Below are 25279 nucleotides of genomic sequence, written 5' to 3'. Positions count from 1 at the left end.
TTAATCACCCACCCATACCTGCTACCTGGAGAAAACCTATTGGCTTCTTTCTCTTTCTCTTTCCATTTCTTTCCCTTGTTGGAATTCTTCCGCAAAGGTGCCCTGTAATGACAGCACACAGTCAGAAAGGGAACGTAACCCTTCTCTTACAGAGGGCTTGCTTGTTACCTCGTGAAGCGCTTACCCCAGATTCACGAACTTCCGCTTAATTTTTCCTCCTCGTACCACCAATGAACTGGATGCCCTTAGTGATTTGGGACCTTTGGCACCATCTAGGATATACACATATGTAAAAAACAAAAATGATTATCATTTTTTCTACTACTATCATTCTTTAAAAAGCTATTGTCAAAAGTCACTGCATCTCTGTATCTAAGGGGTTTGTTTTGCCTCAATTCCTAAGTGTAAAAGAAAACAATGGATGCATTTTATAAAGAAACAGGATACTGCTATGTTGAGGAACACTCAGTTAAACCAGGAGAGGGCCTGTTATACAGAAGCCCAACTCTAAAATCAAAAGAATTTTAGCTTCAAATAAAGTGGAATGAAAAAATATACAAGAATAAACACTATCAAATCATCCCTTACATTCAAAGCAGGGACCAAATGACTTTTCTTTTGTTCGTTCTCTGGCTCCAACTCTGCTTCAAATGTCTGGGCTGGGTCCTCCCCGTCTTTCCTGCTTTGGGTTTTTAAACACCTCCTGACAGGAACCCAGCCACTTCCCCTCTATGTCCCAAGTCCAGTAAAGAATGTCACCCCTGAGAGTCTGGGAGATTCAGGGAGAAATTGTGAGTCAAAGTTTCCCCTTCTGGTCCGCCCCTTGCTAATGGCCTGCGGCCAGCACTGGGACAGAGGAGACAGAACATGGGGGAGACGGCTCAAGCAGGAGCTCAGCTATAAAACATTTACAACTTTGCAAGGTCTTTTTTAGAGGTTGGCTCGGAGCACAGCTTGGCTGGCCTCCCTTGATGTGGAAGACTCCAAAACCTCCTCAGTGTTTGGAGCTGAATGATCCTTACTTCTCTTGAGTCATGCTGGCATTTGAAAGCGCAGCAGCTGCTGGGGGGTGGGGACACTTGAGATGATGCCAGAAACCGATCAGAGGAGAGACTCTGCCAAAGGAATTCAATGTCAGCTGCAGGAACAAGATTTCACCCGTGGCACTTATTCCACCTTGGACAAGGTAGAAGCTGCTGTGGCTCTTCCTGGAACTATATAGCAATGGATGCTGTTTGGCATTATAGCTCAGCACATCCAGTTATCTGAGTCATTAACAAAAGGTGTCTTAACTTTGATGCCTATTTGTGTGTGAAAACTGCTTTTTCTCAATTGTCTGTGGGTGTCTATCTTTTTAAAATTAAAAAGAAAATCCAGCAACTTTGTGGCATGGAATATAGTTCTCCTAAGAAAGTATTCAGTTAACCTTCTGGGTTAATTTTGCTTACGCTTTTTGTCTATTTCAGAAGAAATTTCTAAACACACATAACTTACAAACAGTTCTTATTTAGAAGTTTCTTTTTGAAGCTTTGAAGCAGCACAGGATGTTGAAAAACATTCTAAGGATTTTTAGCAATGAGCTTTTCATAGTTTTAGTTAATGATACTCTGATTACAATAATCAATAATTTTGAAATGTACATAATGAAATAGAAAGTCAGAAATATGCCCACGTCAAAATCCACTTCTAGCCTCAAATATTTATTATGACTATTTGCATCATTACTCTTCAGGTAACTGAATTAAATAGCCACAGATGTGACATATTCACCTAAAAAATTCTATAGACACGGCACAAACTCGTTCTAAGGTGATTTTGCAAATGGACATTAAAAAAGCAGGACTGCAGTTTTCCTAACAGAAGTCAAAGAGAAAATACTATATTCTTCCAAATCAATTCTAGAGCAACTCTTAATGGCGAGGACTGTGCGAAGTTAAAAGGAGACTGATTTATTATTTTTGGAAACAAAGGTGGCTGGGAGATGTTTCAACGAGTGGTGTGAGGACCAGATGAGACAATGTACACGGCAACACTCTATAACCCATTAGTGTGGCAATTATTTGGACATCTTGGGATTAAAAGCCTGATTCTGCCCATCACAAAGCCTGCTGCCAGGCAACCTTACATCACTATCTCATACATTTGCCAAAGTGTGTTCCAAGGCACACTCAAATGAATGCATTCAAAAGGCCAAAGAGGCAAGATTAAGTAATAAAGCACTTCTCCAGTTTAAACCAATCAAATCCATCTTTAATGTACATCAGAACTTCTAGTCCATGTTAAAACCAACACTGGATTGGTGTGACTTCAGGAAAAGAAGAAGAATTTTGACAGTTTTGTCTGTTTGCTTATCTAGCTACATATGAAATTTCCACTAGGCTTTTTGAAATCTGTCCATTACCACCTTCATGAGCAATCAGAGGTCCAAGTCTTCATACTGGATACCACAGCTTTAAGCTTTGACAAGCTGGTCTTCATTTTCAAAGGTAATAACTGATCTCCTGAGCTATTTAGCTCATAAGGCCATTGCTGGGACTGTATTCTTCTTAGTCTCACTCCAACAAGACGCCTGACTACCTCTTCTTCTTTTACTGTGTTCTTGCTGGTCAGCCACTCAGTTGTGTCCAACTCTTTGTGACCCCATGGACTGCAGCAGACTAGGCTTCCCTGTCTTTCACCATCTCCCGCAGTTTGTGCAAACTCACGTCCACTGAGTCGATGATGCCATCTAACAGTCTCATCCTCTGTAACCCTCTTCTCCTGCCCTCAATCTTTCCCAGCATCAAAGACTCTCAAGTCTACCTCCCAGCCCTGTCTTCTCTCTGGAGCTCAAGTCCTCTTCTACTAAAAATGGGATGATCATCTTTCCCCCATAGTTTCTGATTTCCTGATTTCTATTAACGACAGGGACCACGCTTTCTGCGACCGGCAGCCCTGTGATCAGTTTCCACCTCCTCACTCTCTTCCCCTCTATCTAGTCAGCTTACTGTCAGTGCCTCTCACATCACTCTTTCTTTTGCCTAAATGGAAAGGAAATTCTCCTTTCCCTAAATGGAGCTAGATATTTATTATATATCCAGTTGTAATGGCAGGCTTTCTGTCCTAGTTTCCACTGAAGTCCCACAATTAAACAAAACGGTGACTCGCGAATGCGGTATTGGTGCAATTTAGAAAATACCCTACTTCAATTACATGTTCAATAACAGCAGAGAATCAGACTAAGGATTGCAATCAACTACAGCTATTAACTTAATTATTACCTTTGTGGTACCATGGTAGGCCAAAAGTAATGGTGTATTACTTTTAAAAAAATCTAGAAAAATGGCAACTAATGACTAAGACAATTTCAGAGTTTATCCAACAATGTTGAGTGGAAGGAAACATGTCTAGACTAGGAGTCAGCAAGCTTTCTCTGTAACAGGCCAGAGTGAAAATATTTTAGGCTGTGGGCAACTGACCCTGTCACAGCTACTCACTCCGCTACACTAGTATGAAAACAGTATGGAACTGTAGGAGTGTGGTTGTGGTCAGAAAAAACTTTACTTATAAAGACAGGTGGAGGCTGGATTGGGTTTGATGACCTCTGTTCTAGAAGACCTGTACTGATTATCTAGAGAGACATACTTATTAATTCATCCAAGAAACTTAGGGATATAAATCACATGCCATGCTTCTTACTAGGGACCACGAACGCAAAGATGAATATGATGAATACGATGGATGAGAAAAGCCTGAAAACTGGATCACTCACCATACACAAATTGACAGAAGCAGAAGCAACAGTGTGATAATTTCTGTGGGGGTCAGACAATTAACCACCTGGGAAGGGGGACAGGGCACAAGGGGCCACTAAAGGAGGTGAATTTAAGATGGGCTTGGAACCAAGTCCAGAATCTACCGGAGGGGCATGCTAGGTGTGAACTTACACATGAAGTCCAGTTCGTACTTATGAGTAATAACCCCATTCTAGTTCCTTTGAGATGCCAATGAGCTGTAAGAACCACACACGTATAAACACACACACAGGTGAATCAAGCTCATCCCACTGAACCTCTGTTGATTCCTGGTCTGAACAGTGGATCTGTCTCATACGGCAAAGAACCCAAGGACTTTACAGACAGCAAAGAGTCCTGACTGACAGATTGCTTTGCTATCTTTCAAAGTACAACAGAACATGAGAGTGGAAGGCAATCAAGTGTGAGGTTGTTGATGGTGATGGTTGTGGGGTGTCAGAGAGACAGGGTTTGTCACCTGTCCGAGGGAGACAGAGAGAGACAGAGAGAGAGAAATAGAGATGGACTCTAGTCTACAAACTCCCTGTGGGAAAGAATGGAATATCGTCATTGTATATTTGCCATTAGCACAATGCTGGACACAGTGCAGGTGTTCAACTATTTGCTGAATAAATACATGAATGACTAGATTAATATTAGTGAACGTGGAAGACAACGGAGTTCTTCAAGGCTGGAAACCTTCATCCAGGGAAGGAAAGAATGGGAGGCACTACTTTCATCCGGTCATAGCTCATACCTAATAACGGTTATCATACTAGTAACTGACTACTTATAAACTTAATATTTTATAAAAGCTCAATTAATTGCTCCTTTCTAGTTACTCACAAGCATCATCAACCCAGGGAAAAATGAGAAAGCTCAAGTATTTCATCTCTGATGAAGAAACCACCACCCCTGTTTCTTGCTCCTGCTTACAGCAGCTATGAATTTAATCCCAAAGAGGCAGTGGCAAGCAAAGGAGGTCTTTGGAGAAAAGAAGGAATTCTCACATTTTCATGCTAGTTACTGCTAACCACATTCTGCTGAATGCTCCTGCTAATGGTCTGTGAAGCACAGATCATACCCATGTAATACTTTCCCAAATCTGAGATGAAACACCTGCTTTTTAGAATGAAAAGAGAAATAATCTAGACAAGAGGTAGCCACTTTAAAAAAAATCTTTGAGTCAGGTTTCATGTGTGAGTGATCCACTTTCCGACTACAATGTACTTCTTTCAGATACCTAAGTTATACCTGAAAACTCAAACAGCGGAATACAAGGTATTAACCTCTGCCTCCAAAACAGGTCCCTCTGCTCTTTTGCCTTCTTACAAACCAAGTAAGGTCTATACACACTTTTTTCTGAGGAGACGACGGAGGGCTTGTTACAAGTATGTTTCTATAAAAGTGCTATTACGACCCACCGTTCAGGTTAATTAATAAGAGTTTCTGAAGCCTTTATTCTTTTGAAAGTAAGCCAAAATTACAGGACAAGTCCTTCACCAACTTGACAAATTAGCAGGTTTGACATACTTTCTCTTGCCTCCACAAGGATCTTGTACACCCTAAGTACTTAATTTTTACCTCAAAACTTCTTCTAGAAGTCTTGTGCTTAGGACCAAACCTGTGGAAGATAATTCCAGCAAATCAATAGGCTCAGGGAAGAAAAACAGGGAAAATATCGGGGTAAAGCTATGATGCTTACTAAGAGTCACAAAACAAAGTGAGTGCCCACAGTCAATTGCATTTCTATATTCAGGACATATTCATGGAGAGATTACAATCTTTGATTTGATAGAGATGTGTGTGCTAAGTTGCTTCAGTTGTGTCTGATTCTTTTCAACACTATGGATTATAGACCGCTAAGCTCCTCTGTCCATGGAGATCTCCAGGCAAGAATACTGGAATGTATGCTCACTTCCAGGGGATCTTCCTGACTTAGGGATTGAATCTGCGTCTCCTGCATTACAGGTGGATTTTTTACCCATCATATTTTAAATGACCCTATGTGTGTAAGAGTTTCTTCTTCAATGTGATCTTAACTAGTTTTTAAGACTCTAGTTACATAAAATAAATGAAAATGAGCCTATTTTTTGTGCATCTTTGCATCACTTAAACTTGTTTAAGCAAGAATTTATTACTTCCATTAATTAAAACATACAACTCAAAGGACAATAGTCTATTGGCACTGCTATGAGATTCTCATGTTAATTCTAGGAGCATATTTTAAAATTTAAGGACTAATCCTGCTGTATTATCTTTATTATAGCTTTTCTATCATCTTCTATGCAATATAAATTACTGTGAAAATTTCTTCTAACTAAAAACCAGTTAATGGGTTAAGACCTATACTGTTTTTACCTCCATATATATATATATATATATGTATTTTTTTTCTATATGAGTATGTTAGTGTTTATTGAAACTTTATGGGATGCTATTATCTAATATCTCTAGGACTCCTGAAGAATTTCCTTCAACAAGAAACTTGCTGAGGAAGTGAAATACTGATCAGATAGGAAAAGATAAAAAAGTAAGGGAGCTCGTTTGTCCCACAATGTAAAAGGAAAGCAGTTTCAATTACTAACTAAGCAAAAGACACAGGCCCTTGTTTCTGTGTATCACAGATTGAGGCGTTAGTGAAGTCAGACAAAACAAAAGCTAAAAAAACCCAAAGTTAACAGTACCTTTCTCTTGTAGTATTTTCGTGGTGGTGGCTTGATTGTGGCAAGGCAATTCTTCCGTATCATGATCAGATTTTGAAGGAGAGGAGAGTGAAGTGTCTTCCCCAACAGAGGAGGAAGGCTCCCCTTCCGAGTACAGTGGTCCTTCTTGAAATTCAGCTATGTGGTCAGACGAGAAGGGCACCCTGCCAGCCACTGGAGTGAGGGACGAAGCACCAGAATCTGATTCTGGAGAAGCTCTCAAACCCTTGGGCAGAAGTGATTTGGTAATGTGCATGTGGTTATAGAAACTGTTTGAAGGCTGTTGGTATAAAAGATTATAAAGGAGGTTATGCCACTGAACATCATTTGATACTTACTTTGAAATCAGACCGACCTTTTTTTCTTAGTAAATCCTATGAAAACCAATTTTTGAGGGTTTACAGATGAGACTGTATAGTTCACAACAGTGTACCATATTATCACTGTAGCTAACACAGACACCTAAGACATAATAAAAACAATGACTTGTGCATTAATTATTCACCACCAGGAAAAATCAACAGCTGAATATCAAAAGCACCATCATGAAATATGACACTATGGATATTGCTCTTGGTTGTTAGTTCACTGAATGAGTACAGAAAGAATTTGAATTATAACAATATATAGAGGTGAATAAGAATTTAGGAGACAAAGAAGTGAACTATTCCAGCTGTTTTCAACTAGAATACAGAATCTGGCTGCAGGAAACTCATTATTTTCAGTAAGCTGTAGGAACAAGGATACAGCCCAAAGCCGCAAGTCAGAAAGCGGTCAGGGGTGCTCACCTTTCGCTCCAGACTGTCCTCCCCGTCAGTTGAGCTGACACTGTCATAGAGTCTTGTCCTAGACGGTCTCTGGCGTCTGTTCTTCATGGAGAGCTGGGCCCGAGTTTTCAGTGCTTTTGAATCCAGGCGCTCTGTCTCTGGGACTGCTTCATTAAAGTCTAAAAATAAAATATTGCAAAATAATCTGTGAAACCTTTGCAGAGGATTGACAGAGACTATGGACACTGAAAACAAAATATCAAAGTTATCAGTAACACCAGGCAGGAAACAGATGAGAATCATGGTGGTCTGTCTGGTAACAAAGGTAACAAAGATGAAATTTAGGAGAAATGTACAAAGCCAACAGAAAGAAACCAACACTAAACATGACCAAAGTCAACAACAAAAATCTAACATTCACAGGTCATAAAACCTTCCTATAATTATACAAAGCACTCATTTGTATTTATATGTTTACATTAATGTATGCTGAAGTGTTGGATAAAGAAAGATGTGAGAAGAAGGTGTATCAAAGTTGACAGCTCTTAGAAATCAAGACAAAACCTACAAAAGTCAGGTGCCAGGTCAAGAGCAGATAACAAAAGGTGACCATTAGCATAAACTTCCTACAGCAAAAGTTACCAAAACTGTAACTGTAAGGGCTATACCACTTTGGTCTTAATATTTATATATATTTTTTCCACTCAAACCAGAGTTTCTGAAAATTTAGCTTGTTCTTCTTTGAACTCTCTAGAAAGACCAGCAAAGAACTTACCTCAACAGCAAATTTAAAATAACTGGGGAAACAAAACAAGGTAGGCTATCCAAGCAAAACAAAAAGCAATTAAATCACAAGTATGTAATTTACTAGTATTATGGATGAAGTAGAATAAACTGCCCATTGATAGATAAAGAAGATGTGTATACACACACACGAATATTCAGTTCAGTTCAGCAGCTCAGTTGTGCCCAACTCTTTGCCACCCATGGACAGCAGCACGCCAGGTTTCCCTGTCCATCACCAATGCTCAGAGCTTGCTCAAACTCATGTCCATCGAGTCGGTGATGCCATCCAACCATTTCATCCCCTTATCATCCCCTTCTCCACTTGCCTTCAGTCTTTCCCAGCATCAGGGTCTTTTCTAAGGAGTCAGTTCTTCACATCAGGTGGCCAAAAGATTGGCGCTTCAGCTTAAGCATCAGTCCTTCCATAAATATTAAGGATTAATTTCCTTTAGGATTGACTAGTTTGATCTCTTTGCAATTCAAGGGACTCGAGTCTCCTCCAACACCATAGTTCAAAAGCATCAATTCTTCCGCATTCAGCTTTCTTTATGGCCCAACTCTCACATCCATACATGACTACTGGAAAAACCATAGCTTTGACTAGATGGACCTTTGTCAGCAAAGTCTCTGCTGTTTAATGTCTCTGCTTTTTAATATGCTGTCTAGGTTGGTCATAGCTTTTCTTCCAAGGAGCAAGCATCTTTTAATTTTGTAGCTGTAATCACCATCTGCAGTGATTCTGGAGCCCAAGAAAATATTCTGTCATTGTTTCCATTGTTTTCCCATCTATTTGCCGTGAAGTGATGAGACCAGATGCCATGATCTTTGTTTTTTGACTGTTGAGTTTTAAGCCAACTTTTTCACTCTCCTCTTTCACTTTCATCAAGAGGCTCTTTAGTTCCTTTGTTTTCTGCCATAGGGATGATACCATCTGCAAATCTGAGGTTATTTATATTTCTCCCGGCAATCTTGATTCCAGCTTGTGCTTCCTCCAGCCTAGCGTTTCTCATGATGTACTCTGCATATAAGTTCAATAAGCAGGGTGACGATACACAGCCTTGATGTACTCCTTTTCCTATTTGGAACCAGTCTGTTGTTCCATGTCAGGTTCTAACTGTTGCTTCTTGACCTGCATACAGGTTTCTCAAGAGGCAGGTCAGGTGGTCTGGTATTCCTATCTCTTTCAGAATTTTCCACAGTTTGTTGTGATCCATGTAGTCAAAGGTTTTGGCGTAGTCAATAAAGCAGATGTAGATGTTTTTCTGGAATTCAGTTGCTTTTTCTATGATTCAACAGATGTTGGCAATTTGATCTCTGGTTCCTCTGCCTTTTCTAAATCCAGCTTGAATATCTGGAAGTTCACGGTTCATGTACTGTTGGAGCTTGGAGAATTTTGAACATTACACTTTGCTAGCATGTGAGATGAGTGCAATTGTGTGGTAGTTTGAGCATTCTTTGGCATTGCCTTTCTTTGGGACTGGAATGAAAGCTGATCTTTTCCAGTCCTGTGGCCACTGTTGAGTTTTCCAAATTTGCTGGTATATTGAGTGCAGCACTTTCACAGCATCATCTTTTAGGATTTGAAATAGCTCAACTGGAATTCCATCACCTCTACTAGCTTTGTTCGTAGTGATGCTTCCTAAGGCCCACTTGACTTTGCATTCCAGGATGTCTGGCTCTAGGTGAGTGACCACACCATCGTGATTATCTGGGTCATGAGGATCTTTTTTGTATAGCCCTTCTGTGTCTTCTTGCCAGCTCGTCTTAATATCTTCTGCTTCTGTTAGGTCCATACCTATTATTATTTTTATTATATTAGGTCCATACATATTATTACTCAGCCATAACAAATAATGAAAGCTTGCTATTTGCAACAACATGGATGGACCTAAAGGGTATTTTGCTAAGTGAAGTAAGTCAGACAGAGAAAGACATTTACTGTATGCATTCACTTATATGTGAAATCTAAAACACAAAACAAACAAACGTGACAAAGTAGAAATAGAGTTTTAGATACGGAAAACCAGCAGGGGTGGTGGTCAGAGATGTGGCAATGAATGAAACAGGTGAGGGAGATTAAGTAGTACAAGCTTCCAGTTAACAAAATAAATGAATCATGGGAATAAAATGTACAGAGTGCGGAATACAGTCAACAGTAATGTAATATCTTTGTATAGTAACACATGGTAAATAGGTTCACTGTGATGGTCATTTTGTAATGTATACAAATATCAAATCATTGTGTTGTGCCCAGGAACTAACATAGTGTTATAGGTCAATTATACTTAACACTCCTGTCCCAAGCAACCAACCAAAGAAACTCATAAAGAAAGATCAGATTTGTAGTTATCATAGGTGGGAGTTGGGGGAAGGGGAAATTAGATGAAGGCAGTCAAAGGTACAAACTTCAGGATAAGATAAATAAGTACTAGGAATATAATGTACATGATAAATACAATTAACATCACTGTATGTTATATATAACACTTAAGAGAGTAAATCCTAGGTCATCACAAGGAAAAAATAATTTTTCTCTTTTTTCTTTTACTTTGTATCTATAAGAGGTGATGGATGCTCACTAAACTTAATGTGGTAATCATTTCATGATATAAGTAAAATTATTATGCTGCACACCTTAAACTGCTGAATATTAGTTATACAGTGCTGAATATCAATTATATCTCAAAAAAACCAGAAGATAAAAAATATAGTATAAGAGCTAAAAAGTTAAAAATAAATATATCCTCTCCAAACTTCCTTTTATTAACTTCTAAGTTTACATTCCAAGTTATTTGCATGCATCTCTGTCTCATTTCTTTTTCTTGGATATCTACTCTCCTCACCATAAAAGACACTGATTTTTCAAAGGAAAATGTTCAAGTCTTTAAATAAAACAACTCAAAATTTTAAAAAAAAAAGAGAGAGTCACACCAGATGACTTGGTAAAGGCTAGAGGGAGAATCCGATGTGGTTCTCCTTAGTCTGCCTCTCCATCCCCTTGATCTTGCTGCCCAGAGACTAAGTCAGGACTCAACAGCTACCATCTAAAGGGAGGAGGGAAGGTTCCCATGAACATACGAAGGCACGGGCTGAGGAAAAGCATTCTCCGGGTGAGTTTATTTGGAATGGTACTACTCCTTACATTTGTACGTGTAGCCACTCCTTAGATATAATGAAGCTTCATCATTAATCCTATTTTATCTTCTCAGAGTGCCAGTCATCAAATGAAGTAATAATGCTGAAGAAACTGATAATCAAGTGGGTCTTGGATTTAAATTATTAAAAATAAAGCAAATAACTGAGTTGCAGAAAATATTAACATATATGAATATTAATAGAGTAAACAATTTTTCACAGTGGCATTAGCCCATGAAATTCTTTTCCACAGTACTATTAAGTATTAACTATGCTTAAATATATTATGTTATAAAAACAAGGAAGCATCTCAGATTGTACCTTTCTTATCTATGGAACATGGTGCTTGGCATATGGTTCTGACAAATAAAATTAAATACATTGTTCCCTGAGAGATACATCCACTGAATAACAATATATACAGAAGGTTTTCCTTTTCATTTCCTATATTTGAAAGAAAAGTGGATAACAGAAAAGTCAGACCATTCAGGTATATTTAAAGACAGCTAAATATTTTCTAATCAGTAGTCTCTTTATTTTTCACATGTCAATGGAAAAAAAATAATCCCCTTGATCAATTTCATCCTTCTAACAAATTCTGAACTTGCAACTGCCCATTAAGAGTTGTGATCATTGGGAGAGAATCAACTTTACAAGCTCTTGTTTACATACAAAACATGGAAATACAACATAGAGGAATGCAATAATTTAGATACACTGCTGTACACACATATCTTACAATGTATCTACCTCATATTTGGATTGCACATTCTATAATACCAAAACTGTCCCATACACAATCTCATTTATTCCTCACAACAGCTCCAACAGACAGAGTAGCCAAGTATATATTTTGCTCTCCTGAAGCTCAGAAAACTTGACTGTCTTGTCCTCATCCATATAGCTAGTTGATGAGCTACCAAACCTTTGTAGTTTCTTGACTCCTAGGCCACTAGCCTGTGCATGCCAACTTAGCTGATGTTGAATAAATTATTAGAATCAGATTTTAATGCAATTAGAGTTCAGGGTTTTCAGCTGTCAATTCACATATGATGTGACTAGGAAATTCACTTCTCCAACAGGTTATTATGAAATATTATTAATCTTTCATAGATATGGAAGAGTATCAAAAAAGGAAGAAGTTGAAAGCTCTAGCAAAATTATTTCTCAGATGATTTCTTCTCTTGTTGGTTTAGTAACAGCTTTGGTTACCCAGTGACAAAAAGACCTAAGAAAGAAGCTCATTCTACTTTTGTGAGGATGATTCCTTGTGCAACAGAACCTGAGCTCTGGAGCACCCAGCACAGTACACAACATCCAGGACTGCGATAGCTACCTCATCACTCGATGCTGAGCAAATAAAGTAAGGGAACACAAAAACTGCTTATTAGCAGGGTTGGGAGTACAGAGGTTATCCTGGAATCTGGCCCCATGGCTATTCAGTAATTTGCCTGGTTTGGTTTTGGACAACCCCAAAATGGCAATCTCAGATGCTTGCTTTATCATCAGCCAGCGCTGACTGGGTGCAAACCACTGGAGAGCACCTATTAGCTGCAGAGTTAGCGAAAGTCTGAGAGGCAGTGCTTCAGATCCATTACCCCAGGGGCCAACCACACATCACATCCAATTAACAATTTCTGAAGGCCTGGAAACAAAGATCTCAGGGTCTCTTTACAGCAGTGACTGAGCACAGAAGACTTGATGTCTTTGAATTGTGATGCTGGAGAAGACTCTTGAGAGTCCCTTGGACTGCAAGGAGATCAAATCAGTCAATCTTAATGGAAATCAGTCCTGAATATTCATTGGAAAGACTGATGCTGAAGCTCCAATACTTTGGCCACCTGAGGCGAAGAGTCAACTCCCTGGAAAAGACCCTGATGCTGGGAAAGACTAAAGTCAAAAGGAGAAGGGGGTGACAGAGTATGAGATGGTTATATAGCATTATTGACTCAAGAGACATGAAGCCGAGCAATCTCTGGGAGATGGTGAAGGAAAGGGAAGCCTGGGGTGCTGCAGTTCATGGGGTTGCAAAGGTTGAACATGACTTAGCAACTGAACAGCAACAATGGATTATAAATCAGTAATCTGTGTTCCCATCCTGAGGAATAAAAAAAAAATTTTTTTTTAAAGAACCAGTAAACTGGAATTGAGCTGAGAACTTTCACTTCATCAACTCTTATGCCAGAAGGAAGTTGGAACAAATGTCCAGAGGAAGCAACTAGTAAAGACACCACAAATAATACCTGCCTCAGAACTATTACAGGGCGTGTGTGAGAGAGAAGGAAAATGTGTACAGGACTTCTGCTGCTGGGAACTAAGGGATGATCTAATGGCCAGTAGAAGCTGGCTTTTTTAAATCACGTCATGTAAGAATCAGAATATTACAATGAGCCTTAGGGGTTCTAGCCCAGCTTTCTCTTTCAGGTAGGAAAACCAAGGCTGAGTGGTCACTAACCTGTCTACTGACCGTATCACACTTCATCTGTGGAAGACTGGATAGAGCGCAGGCCTCAGAAGCCTAGCCTCATCCTAGAAGGCCACTCGCAAGTCTTAAACTTCACAAGCAATCTTCCGCCTTGTTTGAAACCTCTTTGTAGTCTTACTTTATGTTCCAAACAAAAATACTCATCAAGGGCTTATTTGGCAAATTCCCAGAAGGATATAGCATTAGGAGGAAAAAAACAAAAACAAACAAAAACACTGAGGGATTTTATTTGACTGGGTATTTACCCAAGAAATAAAATGTTTGGATGAAAAAATGCTCTGTCAGTTTTGTGGATGACGATGGTTCCGCTGGTTCAACGTTTCTACGTCACGTGCTGCTCAGTGTAAAGAGCGGGACACAACTGAGCGACTACGCACGCGCGAAAAAAAGCACACAGTGTAAGGGTTTAGGCGGCCATGTTCTCTCCCGGCACTCCGCTCTGCAGAGACCTTAGTCAACAGCACCGCTAACGCTGCCTTCATAGCCCAACGCCCTGGGTTCTTCCTCTACCCCTTCTCTTCAGGGCTTCTTGCTCTGCTGTCCATTAGAGGCAGAGGAAAACTCCCTTTCCCCTCCTCTCCTTTCTTCTCTATTCTTTCTTCCAGACCCTTCAGACTCTGAAACAGCTTATCTCTGACTCAAATGCAGCTAGAAATACAAAAGAAGAGCAGACACAAGGGGATCAATAAACACTGCAGAAAGAGACAGCAAAGGTATGAAGCAGCTGACAATAATGCAGTTTTGAGTGGGTGGGACATCACCTCAAAATACCTGCATTTTAAGGCTAGCTTCAGTATTGATTCACATTGGATCCTTTAAAAGAGTTTAATGGATTTGATCACAATTTTAGCAGCTGTTATGAAAAATGTTCTGTGAAATTAGGATGTTATAGATCATATTATACAGAAACCAGCTCCCTACAGTAATGGTGTGAGTCACTCAGGTTTTCCACTAGATTGATGTTGTTTTTGATGTAAATGGAATGCTGCCCACGGATCAGACATCAGCAGAGGGAACTGGAGCAGCATAACAATGGGGTCTGCTCTGCGTTCTTCTGTGGATTATTCTCCTCAAAAACACTCACACCTTATACACCACCCTGCCTGGCTTGTGCTATTATCAACCAAAGTGCTGAGCTTAATGAGGAACTTGGTGGCATCTTTATTTTTTTTCCTTTGTTTTTATTAGTTGGAGGCTAATTACTTTACAATATTGTAGTGGTTTTTGCCATACATTGACATGAATCAGCCATGGATTTACATGTGTTCCCATTCTGAACCCCCCTCCCACCTCCCTCCCCATCCCATCCCTCTGGGTCATCCCAGTGCACCACACAGATGTATAGAACAGACATTTGGACTCTATGGGAGAAGGTGAGGGTGGGATGATCTGAGAGAATAGCATTGAAACATGTATATTATCGAGTGTGAAACAGATCATCAGTCCAGGTTGGTGGCATCTTTAAACTCAAACAGTGTCTGCATATCATTCAGTCACTGCAAGTTCACTAAAGATGGGCCCACAGGGCTTTGGGTTGATACATATTGTATCAGAGGTGGGCTAATGTACTTCAGAGAGATGGTGTGAAATAGTCACCATGAGAGGAGACTTGGGGTTAGTCTTCCTTGAATAGAATCCAAAACAGAGGCTGTCACTAAATTGGGCAATTTATCTAATTGCTCTTTCCCTCAGAATCCTCAGCTTCTAAACAGGCATGATGATAACAACATAATAAAGACTAAATGCATTAACACATATATAAATGCTTGGAAGAGCACATAATAAATGTCTATTTACTGACATACAAAAAAAGATATAGCAAGACACTCTTAAGTGACTAAAGCAAACTGCAGAACATGTATATTCATTTTAAATATTAAAAAAACAGCAACATAAAATACATTTTCTAACAGTAAATATGTCCATATAATTTCATAGCAAGTGAACTGAAAAGATACACTTCATACTGATAATGGTGGTTACCTTCAAAGAAGATATTAGATTTGAAGAGGTTGGTCAACAGGTGCCTCAGTCTTACTTGTAATGTTAAAAAAAATTTTTGTGTTAAGATATTTTAGAAAAATCTATACATGACATGTAATTAAAATTAGCAAAAAAGGAAAAGCACACATTTAGTGTATTTTATTTTAGAGACATCTTAATTTCATTCTAATCTGATAGCTCCGGTGTTCTAGGACTCAGATGCTGATATCAGCCCAGGATACCCAGTCAAAGTCCCTGTGACCATCAGACTGCCCTGACGTGAGAAGGCTGTCTTTATTACATATATGGAGATTGTTTGCCTGCTTGGCCATTTTACGGCCAGATGATTTGGACTAAAGAAGACCCTACAGCTTAGCTTCCTTCTAGCTACTTCTGTTTTAGTGGTGTAGGGGAAGATGTACCGAAGCAGATATGGTAATTTGAGGTCAAGTTATACAACTTTAGCTCACGTAATGATAGCACTTTGGTTAGGAACCCACCCATGGGCAACTCTCACTCTAAACTCTATTAGTAATTCATTTCTTTACAGCCACCCAAAACCTGACAAATTTTGTACCCCAGGTAGTATTCATGAAATTTTAGGAGGCTGACTTGATTTCTTACCCTTTTAGATCAATCAGAAGATTATTGTTTCCTAAGTTTTAATTAGGTCTGACTTTATTGATGTATATATTTCATTTGCTAATCTTTGAAAAATATTGAGGAATTCTTTTTTACCTCTTTATCAACAAATGCAATCTCAAAACTATCCATATGGCCTTTGAAACATAATTTGGCTATTTGTTTTAATGTAGTGTTTTTCCAGTGCAGTCTGGTATTTAACTCAGCCTTCTTCAGTTTATGGTCACTCCTATTCTCAGAGTAGAGAGAGGTCCAGGTTTTGCTGTCTGTATCTTTTAAGACTATACTTTCAGGGGTCATTTCTGTAGTTCATATCTCAGGAATGACTCTTTAGAAATGCCACTAGACTAGCCTACCCATGGAAGAAGTGGCTATTAGTCAGAAAAACAAACAAAAAACTATATGAGATATCCTAAATTCCACCATATGTCATTTGAAACACTTGTACAAGTTGCTTGATTCTGAGAATATAAAGGGATACAGAATTTAGATTTAGACAACGAGGCATTTCATTATCTTAGGACTCCTTCATTGTCAGCTATCTTTAGACTTTGACAGAAAAGATCTGCATTACCTAAAATTTGAATAGATGTTAAATTAAATCAAATGGGCAAACTGGCTGGGAACTGCAGATTTCTGTGAGTAGGACTATGAAGTCAAGTGTAGAACTTGGGTCTAGAAAGGTGGATTATGTCAATGTCCTTTTCTTAACATTCTAGAGTCTTTGACATGACAATAAACAAGCTTCCGTGTTCTTACTCAGGGTCTCCTACAGGTACCATATTAGCTTTTCTGTCAAAAATCTCTAGATATTAGTAATTCCAAGCATGTTAATTAGGTGACTTCCAAAATTATATGTTTGATGCTACATCTTCCTTGATTATAGTATGGAAAGATTTCAGATTTTATGCCTTTGGTAGAGAATAACCTAAGTTACCTGAGATGAGAGTCGTTTGCTTCCTAAATGGGAAAGTATCTTTCGACTAGAGGAAAGACTGAGTTATGTACAGCATTAGAAGATTTAAGGAAACTTAAAATTTACAATACATTTCACAATAATAGATATGTATAAGGACTTCTTAAGTACTTTAAATATTGTCAGTTGCTAATAGTACATAAAAAGGAAATCAAATATAACAAATTCATAAATGCAATTTAAAATGTTTGCAGAAGTTCAATTAGCTAAGTCCATATATAGGAACTAAATATTCAAAGATCACTTAGTATTGATTTGTAAATCAAATTAAAAATTTAAAGAACTATGTTTTTGATAATGTAACTTGAATAAATCAAACATTAAAACCACAATAAAAATCAGAAGGACTTTTTGGTGCCCCTAAACTCTTCTGTTTCATCAAAAAAAAAAAAAAAAACCAACTCACAAGCAACAGAATTTTTAGTATACCTACATTCTAATGTTCCCTAACTTTTCTCATAGGTGGAATTTCCTATAGTTACCATAAATAATCAGGGCCAGTATTGAAGTAGAACATTATTTCATGTCCACCTACAAGAATTCAATTATAATCTGATGTCTGTGCCCCAGAGTAACAGAAAAAACTTTAAGGAACTTAAACTTTATTGGAACAACATGGTTGGCAGATTGTTCAGAACTATGCATACAAGATAATTTTCTGGTCCCAATTCTGGAAACAGCTGTTCATTTTCTGAGTTTTAATTCTCTAGATGCTATGATCCCATAACTGATCCTGTTTACCTCTTGGCTGATAGAGTAAATTTCACCTTAAGTGAAATCCTGAACAAAGCACAGGAGCCCACTGTGCACACTGCATATATAAACACTGGGCAGCGTCTTCTCCTTTCCACTTTTATATCCCTCCATCCTGATCCCCAGCCTATTCTTCTAGTCAGCTTACCTTAGCATAACCATATGGTGTCTTCCAAACTATATAACTGTGACCCCATGGTGAACCACATTATGAAACAAAAGAAACATTTCAAAATACAGCTATCTTGTACAATTTCTTTGAAAAGGAGTTATATTCCACATTTGGGTTAAAACTGTCTTTACTTCCAGAAGACCACAATCTACCTTATAGTTCAACTGGCTTTTGAACTTTACTCAAAAACCAAAAAAAATAGGAAGCAGCTCACTTTTCCTAAAATTAACAGAAAATTACTAAGCTTAAGCTCATTCTGACAAAAATCACTTGCTTTCTAGCAAAACAATTCTAGCTCTCTTCTAGCACTCATACATATCTCAGGATGACTGAAGGGTCTGGTGACTTCTGTGAACTTATGAAGACGCAGTGAGAAATACGAACCAAGCAGCGTTGCCATTTTACAACTCAATACCTCCTTTTGAATGCCTCCTTGATTTGGCAACAAAAGTCTTAATGGCTCACACACAGACAGATGCAAAACTTGCACAAAACTAGACAGGCAATTTAAGTGCTTTGCTTTCTGGGTAAGAGAACAGATTCTGGCTTTAATGATATGCCAGAAAACAATCAATAAGTATTGATTTCTCACTCATTTGGCTTGTTCATTAAAATTTTCCACAGTGACTTACTGGGAATTTTGAACCTTTAATTAGTACAAATCAATAATACTTCATGGCCAAAATTACTTCTGGGGATTAAAAGTTACGGAAAATAATTTGTTCAGAAATAATGAAAATTGTGAAAGTATACCAAGAAATTATATTTATATGCACGATAAAGAAAGCTTGAATCTAGTTGAGAATTCTCCCCGCCTCAGTTTAGAACTAAACAACATGCCAGCATGGAAAGATGACTCTACTGCTCTGTACCTCGTGTGTGATATAGGACACTCCTGATAATGGAGTACAAACATTCACTTTCCTTCTAATGGCACTTTCCTTGCCATTTCATGAATTCTGACTTTAATTATGTCTTTAACTTTTGTTTAATATTCTGGATTCCAGTGCTAAAAGTGAATGTTTAGTGTATTCTCAGACTCCATTAGGAAATAAATCAGATGTGGTGATAGGAGTCTGGCCTGGCCTAGAATCCACAGGTATCAGAAAAGAGCTGCTAACGGTGAGGACTAGGGGAAAGGCAAAAAAAAGACAAAGACAACACAAGGTTATAGCCTCAGCAAAAAATGATTTTCTGGAGGAGTCCAAAGTCTAGGAACTTTCTTATCAATATAAATGTATGGCTGATGCTGACTTTTTATTTTCCCATAAAATCTTAAACTAGTATTTATTTTAAGCCTAAAAAAAACCTTTGTGGTTTTTCTCATGCTCATGTTTTAATTATGCTAAATTTTTTATATTTAAAAATATTTTATTTAAGCAAAAAAGTATACACCTATATAAGTCATATAGAAATAGAAGAGGGAAAAAGACACTTACGTACCTACCATTGAGTCTAAGAAATAAAATTACTTCTGAAGCCCTGTCTATGCCCTGTTCCTAGTTGCAACCCTTGTTTTTTTTCTCCTAGTTATTCTACAAAAGTATCTCTAAAGAATATATTGATTAATTTTGCTTGCTTTATAAACTTTACATACATGGTAATGAATTGTATATAATATTCTTCAAATCATTTATCTTTTTGTCTGCTCAATATTATGTTGAAAAGTTTGATCGGGATTAATCACCTTTTAACTGTAGCTATCATGAATGATGCTGCTGTGCCCTTTTGAACACGTCTCCTGGCACACAGCAAGAATTTCTAGAGAGCACACATATACACACAAAAGTGAACATGGTGGGCCATAGAATTTCCACATATTCCATTTTACTAGACAATTCAAATTGTTTTAACAAAATAGTTGTATGAGTTTTCCTTTTTTCCCCTACATACTAGCTATCACATATTACCATGAAACTTCATCTTTGTCAATCATTTTATTTTTATTTAAAAGGTTGAACATTTATGTTCACCAACCTTTGGGTTTCTTCTTTTGTGAACAGATTGCTTATGTGTTTTGTCCATTTTCCTATTATGCTAGTTGTGTTTTTTTATGATTGGGTAAGTTTTAAATATATTCTGGATAACAATAACCATCTTTTTTCTTAGTTACATGGGCTATAAATAGCCTCTCTCAATTTTTGGCTTCTAAGTTTTACTGGTGTCTTTTCAAAATCAGATTTTCTTAATATTATTGTGCTCAAATTTATCAAATTTTGCTTGTGATTTGGAAATTTTTGTATTAAATAAGATATCACATGAGCATTCTCCTACATTTTCTTCTAAAAGTTTTAAATGTTGCCTTTCATTGTTGAGACTTTAATCCATTTGAAGTCTATTTCACAGATGGTATGAGATCAGATCCAACTTCAGTCTTCTCTTGAGTGGTCAGTTTCCCCAGCTGTCTGTTGGCCCATCCTTTCCCCACTGATCTGTCATGTCAGCTCTGTATCATTCTCAAAGTAACATGAATGGACCAGTCTCTTTCTGGACTCTATTCCGTTGCACTGGTCTACCCGTCATTTGCTGAGATTATACCACACTGTCTTAATACTGTTGCTTTACAATGAATCTCGGCAAGGAAAGAACAGGTTCCCTCAACTTGGTATTCTTCAGGAATATCTTGGTTATTCGGGGCCAACAGGTTGTTTGTCCATCTACAATTTAGAAACTACCTGTCAAGTTCTGAAAAATCACCTGTTCAAATTCTGATGGAAACTGCATGGAATATATAGATTAGTTTGGCATAATGTCATTTTTCAATATTAAAGCTTCCTATTTCTTTTGATTCATACAGGTCTTCTTGAATGTCTTTTCAAGGATCTTGAGCTTCTTTTATTAAATTCACACTGGATACCTTATATTTTTTTGTTGCTATCATAAATGGTAGCTTGTAAAAGCATGTTAAACTGTATAATTCTAATGATCTGAAGACTCTTAAAGTTTTCTTATGTATTTAATTTTATTACTGGTGAATATAATGATAACGTTGCTTCTTTTCATTCCTTGTATCTTTTACCTCTTGTCTACTTCTTGATAGGACCTCTAGGACAACACTGAGTAGATGTGTAATAAACAGTTATGGTGAAATGTTAAAAGTAGTCTTCATTTTAAAGGGAATTCTTGATTTTTAACATTTCACCACCAAACATGATAACTGACAGAGACTTGTTACCCTCATAAAACAAGAAAGTTCATATGTATTTCTAGTTTAAGAAACTTTTTATCATGAATAAGTGTTCAACTTTATTTAGTGTTTGTCTTCATCTAATAAGATGACTATATACATTTTTCTTCTAGTTAATGTGTGAATTATATGAGCTTTCTAATATTAAACCAACTTTGTCTTTCTTACATAGATACAGGTGGTCATGATAATGTATATGAATATCTTCAAAATGTATTTCTAGATTCAACATTTATCTTTGTGAACAAGTAGCTTGTTTTATTTTAAATAAAGAGAATTCTGGCCAGCCAGTGGGTGTTCACTCTGCTCATCTGAAAATACAGGAAGAACTGTATTCTGGAACACAACTGTGTTAGTTTAAACCTCATAAACCTGTATTAACCCCATATTCAGCCTAACTATCAAATATACAGATATATACTACATTAGCTATACAAAAAGATATACTCAAGGCATTTGCCAGGAAGTATAAACTTTAACCCTCTATTAAAAGCTCACTAAGAAAGACACTTGTATAAAAAGAATGCTTTTTAAAGAAAAACAAATCCCCAACTCTCTGAGAATATTTATGAAATCTTTACTCAGTAATGCAGGTCACACTCCAATTATGGAAGATATGTTTTATGCTTAACCACGGTAGGGACTTGTTCTCAAACAAAACAAGTCATGACTTTACATGGAAACGACACATGGATTATTTTTAATAAAATGAATCCTGGCAATAAAACTTGTCCATCCGATTTCAAGTATTCGTTACAAGATATAGCCACTGATTCTTTCATGTTTAGAAATTCTTTGTCATTATTCAAAAAATTGTTTTTAATTATGAAAATAAACTTATTTACAAACAAAACCCCCACAACAGTTGAATGGGAACGTCTTAATGAATAGTCAGTCCATCGGCTCAAGCAAATATTCTTAAAATTCTATCTATAGGTATTCACACACAAAAAGAATAAGGTTAATATAGGAAAAAATAAATAAGAAAAGAAATTCCCATTTGATCAATCCAAAAGAAGGCAAAAAAGTAGATAAAAAGAACAAAGAAAGATTTACAAACAGTGAGATGTTAGGTTTAAACTCAATATGTCAATAAATAAATAGCAACTTTCTAAAGCTGAGAAAAATTTTTAAACATAAGATCGAGACTGTAATAAAAATAGGCAACCATCCATTGCTTACAAAAGACAGACAATTTGTAATAAAAGAATGGAAAAAGACATCTCACAAACACTAACAGAAAGCCAACATAGCCCTTTAAATACCAAATAAAATCAATAATAAGGTCAATTACTAGAAATAAAGAGGGAGATTTCCTAATGCTCAGAGGTCAATCTACTAACAGTTGTTTACTTTCCCTTGCTCTTCTTCATAAAGACTTTATTTAAATATGAAATCAGAAAAATCAGATTCAGTGCAAACCAATAAGCTAACAACTGGGTCACAACAAGCAAGGATAGGGCCAATGACCAAAGAATTGGCTGGTGTGACTACCTAAGCAGGCTCAGAGTTCTACTGACATGTCCATAAGTCCCAGGTTTTCAACTTACTGAGTGAGGATTCAAATGTAGACTACTATCTCAAAAATCTACTTTTAAGAAATCTTGGGCTTTAATGCAACAGCCAAACCATTTTTGTGGAAAAAGAGGAAAAAAAAAAAAGCAGAAACAGCAGGAAGGTATTATTTTCTCCAAGATATTTTTAAATAACCTAAAAGGTAACTAAGAAATATTTGTATTTTTTAAGATATCAGGATTAACTAATTAATTCCAGCCACAATCTATTACAAAAGTGGCTTCTCTGGTGACTTAGATGGCAAAGAATCCGCCTGCTAGGCGGGAGACCTGGGTTCGACCCTTGGGTTGGGAAGATCCGCTGGAGGAGAGCATGGCAACCCACTCCAGTCTTCTTGCCTGGAGAATCCCCATAGACAGAGGAGCCTGGCGGGCTACAGTCAATGATGGGGTCGCAAAGAGTCGGACACGACCGAGTGATGAACCACAAGCCTCTCCTATAATCTGCTGTCTTGCAATTTAAGTCATTTTCTTCTTGCACAGCTTTCATTAGAGTTAAGAAATGGAAAGTAACTAAAGGAACTAAGGATAAAATGCTTTATATGTAATATTCCATGTTCATACTTTAGAGAAGATAACATTCAGTGTTATTTAACCAGTGGTCCACTGGCTGAGTAGATGGGTATGAAATAAAAGAAGTATTTGGTAGTAATGCCCAAAGTTCAAAGGGATCCTTGAATCACACTTATAAGCCTACTAGTGACCCAGTTCCCATTATGCCTCAATGCTATTAACGGTATTGCTTTGGATTTTCGGACTTCTTATGATGCCAGCTTTTTCTGAAGGCAGAGTTCCCATCAGTTGTCTAAGAGAAGCAGCAGATTCCAAAAGAGCAGTACAGTTCAGCTGAGTAGTTAAGAAAATGGGGTGTAGAGCTGGATGAGAACAGCTCTTCTGTTCACTGAGAAGGCACGCTGTATCCTTCATCGCTCAGTCGTGTCCGACTCTCTGTGACCCCATGGACTGCAGCCCACCAGGCTCCTCTGTCCACGGGGATTCTCCAGGCAAGGAGACTGGAGTGGGTTGCCATGCCCTCCTCCAGGGGATCTTCCCAACCCAGGGATTAAATAAGGTCTCTCGCATTGAGGGCAGATTCTTTACCGTCTGAACCACCAGAGCCTGGGCAGACAGCTTAATTTCTTCATCTACAGTTTCTGATCTGTAAAATGGGACGACAGCAATACTATTCTTAGGGTTGTTGTGAGAATTAAGTGAGTTACTATGAGTAACTTAAAACACTGCCTGCCCTGTAGAAATACTGCGTCGTTTCCCAGGAATTTTTTTTTTTAAGTGAAGTATAGTTGATTTACAATATTGTGTTAGAAAGTATTGCTTGTTATCATTATTGTTGACTTTGCAAATGTTATCTTTTTCCATTAATAGAGTTTTTAACTTCTAAGAAAAACCAAAACTGTATGCTTACAGAATTAAGTATAAGCTGCTCTTCATGCATCCAAAGCCTACTTTTACTCCAAAAATACCCTATGACACACCTTGAATATAAGGTCCCACCTTTAACATAAGGTTTCTGAATCAGGAAAAAATTATTCTAATTTTATTCACTGTTTTCCCATTTTCAACCTCCCTCTCCATCTCTTAAAATGTTCATATTATCTATTCGTTTCATACCAAACCCTTCCCTGGTGGCTCAGTAATTAAAGAATACGCCTGCAATACAGGAGACCTGGGTTTGATCCCTGAGGAGAAAGAAATGGCAACCCACTCCTGCATTCTTGCTTGGAGAAGTTCATGGACAGAGGAGTCACGGGGTTATATGAGTCAGACATGACTTAGCAACTAAACCAACCAAAACCTTCACCTGCCTCATCTGGAATACCTGGAGGCTCAGTAAGAGCATGTTATTTAAGTGAGTTTTTTTAGGGAATTTAATCAAACTACAACTGCAACTCTTTCTTCTACCAGGATCTCTCTAACAAGCAAGCCTGTTCTTTGCTCTTTTTCTAATCCTGACTTGAACATCTGGGTGGCCACAGACATTTCTCGTCACTTCAGGGCCTTTGGATACAAACTAGAGAACCCTTATATAGACCAGCATTATTCAGACACTAAGAAATTACAAACATGAAACACGGCAGTAGGACAAAACTGTCATTTTTACATTCTGAAACACATGTAAACTAATATCTGACAGGCATACTGGTATAAACTAGAACTGATTTAGAGTCTGTTGTGTCTCTGGGTGAAAAAAACAAAAACAAAAAACTGTTACACTTGCTTTATGTACTTTAAGAAAAAAGTACCAAACTGTACTAAATAATATGTTTGTATATATAATCTGCCAACTTTTTTTTTTTTTTTTTTTTTGCTGCATGATGCAGCT

The 25279-nt window shown here is 37.6% G+C and overlaps 1 protein-coding gene and 1 pseudogene across 13 annotated transcripts in view; one reads left to right on the top strand and one right to left on the bottom strand.

Moving 5' to 3' along the window:
* The window catches only part of PPP1R9A (protein phosphatase 1 regulatory subunit 9A), a 321494-nt gene that overhangs the window by 24703 nt on the left and 271512 nt on the right, over window positions 1–25279 (bottom strand). For 8 of the 13 annotated variants that reach the window (XM_043462631.1, XM_043462637.1, XM_043462639.1 and 5 more), the window contains 4 exons: window positions 7267–7424; window positions 6461–6758; window positions 185–272; window positions 19–102 (listed from right to left, as the gene is read on the bottom strand). In XM_043462631.1, coding sequence (XP_043318566.1) covers window positions 19–102; window positions 185–272; window positions 6461–6758; window positions 7267–7424 — 628 coding nt within the window. The remainder of the gene's footprint in view (window positions 1–18; window positions 103–184; window positions 273–6460; window positions 6759–7266; window positions 7425–25279) is intronic. The other 5 variants (XM_043462642.1, XM_043462641.1, XM_043462643.1 and 2 more) reach the window with 2 other exon arrangements.
* Window positions 16554–16648, top strand: LOC122438938 (annotated as a pseudogene).

Source organism: Cervus canadensis, chromosome 3 (assembly GCF_019320065.1).
Source record: "Cervus canadensis isolate Bull #8, Minnesota chromosome 3, ASM1932006v1, whole genome shotgun sequence".
Lineage (NCBI taxonomy): Eukaryota > Metazoa > Chordata > Mammalia > Artiodactyla > Cervidae > Cervus > Cervus canadensis.
This window is presented reverse-complemented; position numbering and strand designations above follow the sequence as displayed.